Genomic DNA, 8,810 nt, shown 5'->3' on the forward strand with positions numbered 1-8,810 from the left:
GTAGTAGGGAAGGCTCTACAAAGTACTGCATAGGTGGCTTTTTGGAGTATCATGAGAGCTTTAAAACTCTCTAAGTGGTCCAGTGGGTTATAGTACCATCATAAGTCTCCAGCTGTGGCATCTTGAAGTGAGAAGGAATAGGTTCTTCCATTATTATTTCCGATAATGGGGGCTCGGTGGTAAACTCCACATCCCTCCCTTGCTTAGCCTAGTGTTGTCTCAGGGCCTCGAGGCGTCGGTCCATCTCCTCAAACTTGTGTCAAGGTCTGCCTCCTTCCTAGAGGTCCTCTTAGATCAGCGAGGAGAAGAGTGAGTAGATGCTGACTCCTCCCAAGAGTGGGGATCAGAGGATCGATGTTGAGTTTCCTGCATTGGAATCTGTGAACGAAAATGATGGCTATGCGCAGCCTTGTCGGGATTGTGAGGATGGGCATGCTAACTCTGCAAAGCATGCCTCCCACTTCGAGGAGGGGAGTGATGCCGTGCTGCATCGGGATATCATGGCGGCTCGGCTCGCGAACTTACTACTGCTACTGCTGATTGGCGGCTAACTGCTGCAGATTTTGGATAGCAATAGTTAGTGTCTAAACCTACTATATGCGCAGTTAGAATTGTTCAAGAGTTACCGCTGGTGCTGCCTACAGTTTCAGCGAGGATGGAGCTTTTTGCAAGCTCTGCAAATTCCCATCAGACTCCTCTAGTGTGTTTGGCTAAGTGTTAGAAGGTGTGAGCTATGCCTTTTAAGACTTTATAGTAACAATATATTTACTTTTTGAAGAATAGACCTCCTATAATGGGATCACCGAAGCCCTTCCTCTAGCGCCAATCTATTGCCATTGAGGACTTGCTTGACCCAGCCTTCAAGCAGAGGAGATGCTGAAAAGCTTGGCAATGAGATGCTCGTATTGTACGAAGTCGCAGTCCATTCGAGGCCGCTTTGGAATTGATGGTTGCATCCAAGGTCCAGTTTTGCGACTAAGCTTTGACTTGAAGAAATAAAGACGACAAAATCTTCTTGCTAGAGTGTATCCGATGGAAAACCCTCCAATACCTAAATCAGAGAAACAGAAGGTACTCAATAGGTGAGTATCACTATATAAGTGAAGGCTAGCATCTATCCCAAAAATTTAGACACGTGGATCAGTTGTGATTGGCAAACCTCCACACACTTCGAGAATTAGGCACGCATATCATACCCCATATCGCTAGTGCAATTTTAGAAACCACCCAAGATCACAGCCGTTGTGTTGTCAACTATGAGATTGTAAAATTTGATAAGCCACCTACATACTTTTAGGTTTGCCACATGGCGAGCTTGACCAACCTTTCATATGAGGTTTGGTCAGTTCCAAGGCACATCAATATCGACCACTACTGAGGAAAAAGGGAGCACCAAATTGGAGAGAACTAAGGTATGTGAATCAGATTATTAGACAGTATTCTACTTGACATTTTGATAGTAAACTGTTTTTTCCCATGTCTCCATTCCGTTCCACAAGTAATTCATAATGGCTGATGAATCAAAGACCTATCTAAAAATCGGTTATCTTTAGCAATCCCAATTTCAACTGCCATCAGATAATATTACAATTAAAAAAATCCATAAATGTTCAATATTGCTTGTAGGGATCCTTATTTTTGAGTATAGAAAACAAGGGGACCAATCAAAAGCCAACTAACAGCATTTTTTCTTTTTTTTTGGCTTTCAAACTAATCGTGGTACACACTGACAGAAAACTGTCCCAATAACCTTGAAGGGAGAAGAAACAAATGAAAATGTCCATATCAAAGAAACCTAATAGTTTTCTAGCCAAATGCCCGGCATAATGCAGACCAATATTATTAGGGATGAGTGGAGAACTCTTCCTTAACCGTAAATCATTTTGGAAATTATGTGGGCGGTTCAAGAATTACTTGGCACTGGCCAGCTGGGTGCGAAGGACCTTAGCAGCAGCAACCATGTTGGTGAGTGCAGGCTTGACCTCAGCATACTTACGGGTCTTCAGCCCACAGTCAGGGTTAACCCACAGAATGTTGGTCTCAAGCACAGCAAGCATCTTGTTGATGCGATCAGCAATCTCCTCCGCGGATGGGATTCTTGGAGAGTGGATGTCATACACCCCGGGGCCAATACCAGCACCATATTTCACTCCCTCGCGGAACACAGACAGGAGTTTCTCATCTGAACGGGAGTTCTCAATGGTAATTACATCAGCATCCATGTCAATGATTGAGTGGATAATGTCGTTGAAGTTAGAGTAGCACATGTGGGTGTGAATCTGCAAGAGCAGTACAGGCATCAAGCTATTGAATAACAAATATTCTAGCTGCAGAATTTAACCCATGATTACAGATTCAGAACTAAATCTCTAGGTTGTTTCAAAGAGCATTAGAAGAATTTGAAGATGAGAAAGAACCTGAGTAGTGTCCTTGACACCACAGTTAGTGATCCTGAAGGAGTGGACAGCCCAATCCAGATAGAAAGCCTGCTCGGACTTGCGTAGAGGCAAGCCTTCCCGGAGAGCTGCTTCATCAATTTGAATAACCTACACGCAACAGCAAAGCAACAGCTCAGGGATTTTAAGGAAATGAATAACTGCATATAATAAAATATTTAGACAAGAATTGAAGACTGACCTGAATACCAGAAGCTTCCAAATCTTCAACTTCTTTCTTGATAGCAAGAGCAATCTGATAGCAGGTCTCATATCTGGTAGCAAAGCATGTATCAAGTTATAATTCAAATATGAGAGGCTACAAGAAAATCTTTACAGAGCTAAAAACTCCAAGACGAACATTTAGGCAATTGGGCTTACCTTGGCTGGTCATTCCTGACAAAGGACCAGTTAAGGATTGTGACAGGACCTGTCAACATTCCCTTCATTGGCCGAGCCGTCATGCTCTGCGCCATTGTTGACCAGAAAACAGTCATGGGCTTGGGACGGCTCACATCACCATAGATAATGGGTGGCTTAACACAACGTGACCCATAAGATTGCACCCAGCCATTAACCGTGAATGCAAAGCCTGAGAGTTGCTCCCCAAAGTATTCAACCATATCATTTCTCTGTGGAAACATTTACAATCGTCCTTAGCATTGATGAAATGAGTTCTTTCAGAAACTACAAATAAAACAGTTATGAAAAAATATATGAAGATGTTGAAATAATATACTATGTTCTAGAAACCAACTTCCCATTTTTGACACCACTTTTCTCACATGCTGGAGTTCTTTCCAGACTGTAAGATTTAAAATTGAGCACAGCATATCTTTATAACAATTATGGAGTAGAGGCAAAAATGCTCACCTCCGGCTCTCCATGGACCAGGACATCAATGTCAAGTTCTTCTTGAAGCTTGACAACTTTGTTAATTTCCTCTCTGATAGTTTTGACATAGTCCTCTCCAGAGATTCTACAAAAAAAATAAAGTAAAAAATTAAGGGAATTTACTGACAAAGTAAGGAAGTAAATATCAAATAAAGTGACAAGACATTATTAGAGAACACCCACTTATTTGCCTTGTATTCACGTCGAACTCTTCGGAGATCCATGGTCTGAGGGAATGAACCAATGGTGGTGGTCGGAAGGATTGGTAGGTTCAGCTTCTTCTGCTGTGCATCTAATCTGGCACTAACATTTGTGGCTCGGCGATGGTCAGAGCCCTTCAAAGCAGCAGCCTGAGCACAATAATAATGTCAAATTGGTAATATAAGCACCTTTCTCTGAGGATTAGAAATAAGCCACCAAATTGTATCTACTTACAGCCTTCTGAACTTCTTCATTTGTCACTCTAGGAGATGACTTCCTTGAAGCCTGAGCAGCAGCATTTGCTGAGAAGAAAGCCTGTACATAGTGAAACAAACAGTAAGAGGCTATAACATGGAACTTAAAACTGCCCAACAGATCAAAATGACATCTATAAATAACTAGTTTAAAAGCGAGGTATGTGCATTGCAATTTTATTGAAAAGAATGCTTGTACAACTTGTTCTGAGGATAGAACCAAAACTTATATTTGCTGGGATGACAAGACTAGCAACAGGCATGATCTGATGATTATGAGAGGTTGTACCTCATCCTTCTGCCCAGCCAATGCTGTGGCAAGTGCATTCACTTCAACCACCTTTTGGGCAGCAAAAGCCAACCACGATTTAATTTCACTATCCAATTTTGTCTCATTTACAAGATCAACAGCAGTGTGCAAGAGTGAGCAAGAAGTAGAGACCACAAGCTTATCTGTGAACAAACAACAACCATTCCCATAATGCCTCAAACTTCTAGATAAACAAGGGAGAAAATGCATGTCCATATTAATACCTTTGCCTACAACAGCCTCAAGAACCTGAAGAGTGCTGAGAGAGGCAGCAAGATCATTGGCCCAAATGTTTCTCCCATCCACAACTCCAGCAAAAAGAAATTTTCCAGCAGGGAAGCCAGAACTTTTGATTAAGTCAAGTGTCTTGGTTCCACGCACAAGATCAAATCCAAAACCTGAGATGCCTTTCAATGCAGTGATCGTCCTGAAATAATCAAAAAATATTAATAAATCATTTACCCAAAAAAACAGAATAAGGTACAGGTAACCAAGTAAGAATCAACTAACTTGTATGCCTCTGCAGGAACATCAGCAAAATAGGTCTCAATTAGCACACTCAAACCAGAGAATGATGATTCTAGTTCAGAGTAGGCATCAGAAAATGCTTGCAATTGGTGAGAATCTAGATCCATCGCAAGAGTGGGCTCGTCAAACTGAATCCAAGAAGCACCAGCTGCCTTCAACTCAGCAATAACTTCCCTGTATACAAATACAGGTAAGTAAAGAAGGCCAGAGAATGAAAGAAGCCAGAAATGGCCTAGAAGCTGTCTTGGATCCATACTTGTAGATGGGCAGAACATTTCCCAGAAGTGAGAGAAGAGAAAATGACTTCTCTACACCTTTAGCAGGTTTTGACATTAACAAGTATGTGACAGGTCCAATAAGCACTGGAACTGTGTCAACTCCAAGCTGCACCAGCAAAGAAAAATTAAACGAGCAGTGAAGATTTGATAAGTAAAATAGGCCATTCAACATGGCAGCACCACAAAACAAACAGGAAAACATCAGGAAGCCAAATCTATATCACATCATAGAACAAAATGTATCACGCCTAAAAATGTAAAACTTTACCCCAAATACATAGAATATTTTGTGTGAGATAATTGAATGTTTTATACATCAGTAATCAAGTCATGAAATATCATTTTTAGGCATCTGATCAAACCTAACAAAAGTACGGTTCATAAAAGTTAGATTAGCTGATTACACTGAAAGCATGACTAACTGGACTTGGTAGGCCAGGCTACCCATGGAGATCAACATTCATCACATCATGCCCCCGTTTCTACATGTACATCTTAATACATTGTTTCAATGTGATAAATTATCTAAGTGTTTCCGGAAACACTGAGTAGTTGAAATGGCTACAGATCTCCTCAAAGTACCCTTGGGTAAACATTGAAAGCATCTGTTCCCTACAGAAGTATTATCTTAAACACTAAGACACCTTGCACCAAAACAACTAACAGATAATGAAATGTTAGACAGTGACGAACAAAAACATGATGAAACAAGTCAAAGATGATTTAGTGCCAAAACAAAGAGACAAAGTTCAAGCAAACAGACTGACAAATGCACGAGTAATCAACATAGGATTAAGCAAATATACTGATCTAGATCCATACCGCATTTGCTTCCTTGTACTCAGAAACAGCCTTGTGAGAAGCGTAGGAGAACTTTGTGCTTGGACCCAGTTCGGGTACAATAAAATGGCTAGATCAAGGGAGAAAAAGGAAAACATGTCAACAAACAAACAAATAAACTTACATGAAGCAATCATACTACCAAATTTGGTATTTCAGGATTCAAGATGGGACAGATGTCTTACTAGTTGGTGTCAAACCACTTGGTCATCTCCATAGCAGGTACAGAGGCATTTCCTCTGGCCATAGAGAAGTAGGTGTCAAACCCAATCTCTCCACCAGTCCAACCATACCTGTCGGGAACTGCCCCAAGCATAGCCGTGGTATCGAGCACTTGATCATAATAAGAAAAAGTGTTGCTAGGAATGTATTTGATCCCAGCGTCAGCCATTTGCTTCCAAATGGAACGCCTGAGATCTGTGGCAACCTTCTGCAAATCCTCGGCACTGCTCTTCCCATCCCAGAATGATTCCAGAGCAAACTTGAGCTCTCTTTTCGGCCCCATGCGAGGATACCCAACAATGTGTGACGCCATCTTCTGATCATGCAGATAGAACAAAACATTGTATTACGCCATGAAAAGCAAATTTAAATTCCTCCAACAGAGTTAAACAACACATCATCTTATACAGTATGAAGATTTAATAACACCTAGCAGCATTCCTTCTCCATTTAAATCTTTAACTTCAGGAATCCTTTTAATCACCTAAAAGCCCATATAATTATATCCTATATGCTCCATCATATTTACTTATGAAAAATCAGAGAAATAATAGTTAAATCAGAACATTTGAGAATTACGTATATGATTAGTTTCCTTCAGAAAATTTTGTCAGGAGTGTTAGCAGGTACTTGTTTTCCATCCTAGGGGCAAGTAAAGTGACAGGGATGCTACCAGAATACAGCTTGTTAATGACGAAAAGGTTAGTACATTGGTTGGGGAAGAAAATATTGATAGGGCACCATTTAAACCCTATTTGGCATTGCTTTTGGAGGTCCAAAAAGCACTTCTTGGAGAGCCAAAAACTCTTTGGATGTTTTTGAGGTATTCAGTAAAATTTTTGAAACAACAATCTAGCTTGTCAAAAAACTAAAAAGAGTCAACTAGAGAAAATCTCAATTGGAGCTTTTGGAAAAAACTTCTACTTTAGAAGTGTCGGTAAGATATGTTTTTGACAAAAACTCATTCAAGATACCTAAATGCGAGTCCCAGCAATATTTCTTTAAAAAAATAACTTAACATACTTTTTTCCATGATCATTTAAGTTACTATCTTTAATACCATAATCATATAATTCAAGATTTTGAGTTAAACCTTAATATGGTGAGAGTCTACTCCCTCCTGCTTGTTTAGATATGATTACATTATTTAGACTGAAATATAAAAATAATTTATAAATGAACAATACATTATAAGAATAATTTTTCTAATGAAATACAACACAATACAATATAATACAATATAATAATATTGTTATATTATATTATCATGATTTATTATATTACAATAGTTATAATATAATAATATAATAATATAGTATTATTTTATAATAACATTATAATATAATATTATTATAATGTTATATTAAAGTAATAATATCATATTAATATATTATAATGATATTATTATAATACTTTAATAATACAATAAAAATGTTACTATATTTTATAATAAATATAAAAATTATTATTTATTATATTATTTAGATTAAAATATCAAAATAAATAATTTATAAATTAAGAGTTTTTGAAGTACAAACAGTTAGACAATTGAAAATACTAACAATGTCCTTTGTTAATATTTCATGATACTAAAAGTACCAAATTGATGTTAAAGTTAAAAGCTCTATGGCCGAAAGCTCTCCAGACAAAGACACTATTACTTACGATAATGCCGAACCAGACCTTAATAAAAACTTTTATTGGCCTTAAACAACATATAAGAACAACGGCATATCAAACCAAAATAAATAAATAAAAGAATTACAAACATTTGGAAATAACTCAAAAGAGTAGAGCATGAATCAAAGAAGATTCCTAATAAAAAAATAATGACCATATCCAGTTACCTAGAAAACGTTTTTTGCGATAAAAAATGTAGAAATACTTGGAAAACAAAGTTTATTTAACTGACAAAGGAAACACAAGCGATCGAAGAGATAAATCCAACGATGGGAAGAGCAAACCGCAAGGACAGATCTATAGCTTGAATCACCCGATTTCCGATTTATGTGCTGCGAGCATACCAGATCTGATCCCCAATAACTATCAAGAATCAAAGCCCCAGATTTTCAATGAATCCAATCTAACAGGTGGAGCTAGACTTTAAAAGACAAAAACGATTCCAGATCTGATCTGCTAGTGAACATAGATGCAGAACTAGATCCATAACTCTATCCCTACCGTTGTTGTAGATCTAGAACCAATCAGCACTATAAATATTTGAAACCTGACCCAGGACAAGTAAGACCAAATTGCACCAAAACAATCACAGAACAGGATCCAAATGAGTACCTCAGTAGCACTGCGAAGTTGATTAAGTTTCGAAGTAGGACAAACAAAAAATAAAGCGGAAATCCCTAGATAGGATCTATCACGATAAAAGGGCAGAAGAAAAACGCAGGCGAAAGAGGGGTATATACTTCATAAGATCTGGAAAGAGCGAAGGGAAGGACAGAATAGCAGAGTTGGGAGACCTTACCCCCTCGCAGCGAACGAAGCGGTCCCGAAGAGGAGAGAGGGGCGTGCAGAGAGAGTGGAAGGAGGTGAAGACGGCGCGAAGAAGAAAAGCGGAGGTGGGACTATTTATAGACACGGACGAGGTGGGTGGGGGGGCCTCTATTCTAATTAGTTATTTTTCACTAATATTATTTGAATTTTAAATTTGAGGGCTAGAACCGTCGAAACAAAAGGGTATGCCAGCGCCACACATCATGGCAGTAGGTGAACGGGGGTTGGTGGGAGGGTGGGGATGGTGGGCTATCATTGTTTGTCCTTTTGTCAAACATTTATATATATATATATATTAGTAGTTAAATATTTTTATTTTTAAAATTATTAAAGTAAATTG

General features: G+C 38.6%; 1 protein-coding gene across 1 annotated transcript; it reads right to left on the reverse strand.

Annotated features, from left to right (window-relative positions):
* Nucleotides 1-1,562: 1,562 nt before the first annotated feature.
* On the reverse strand, nt 1,563-8,558 carry LOC103698689 (5-methyltetrahydropteroyltriglutamate--homocysteine methyltransferase 1). The gene is made up of 14 exons (XM_008780731.4): nt 8,442-8,558; nt 5,926-6,278; nt 5,723-5,810; nt 4,879-5,006; nt 4,605-4,796; nt 4,319-4,521; nt 4,074-4,237; nt 3,765-3,845; nt 3,513-3,679; nt 3,309-3,414; nt 2,817-3,067; nt 2,638-2,710; nt 2,418-2,546; nt 1,563-2,279 (listed from the first exon to the last, which is right to left on the reverse strand). The coding sequence occupies exons 2-14, from the start codon at nt 6,273-6,275 to the stop codon at nt 1,911-1,913; spliced, it is 2,301 nt and encodes a 766-aa protein (XP_008778953.1). The 5' UTR covers nt 6,276-6,278; nt 8,442-8,558; the 3' UTR covers nt 1,563-1,910.
* Nucleotides 8,559-8,810: the final 252 nt, after the last annotated feature.

The sequence above is a fragment of the Phoenix dactylifera genome, unplaced genomic scaffold, assembly GCF_009389715.1.
Source record: "Phoenix dactylifera cultivar Barhee BC4 unplaced genomic scaffold, palm_55x_up_171113_PBpolish2nd_filt_p 000178F, whole genome shotgun sequence".
In the NCBI taxonomy this organism is placed as follows: Eukaryota; Viridiplantae; Streptophyta; class Magnoliopsida; order Arecales; family Arecaceae; genus Phoenix; species Phoenix dactylifera.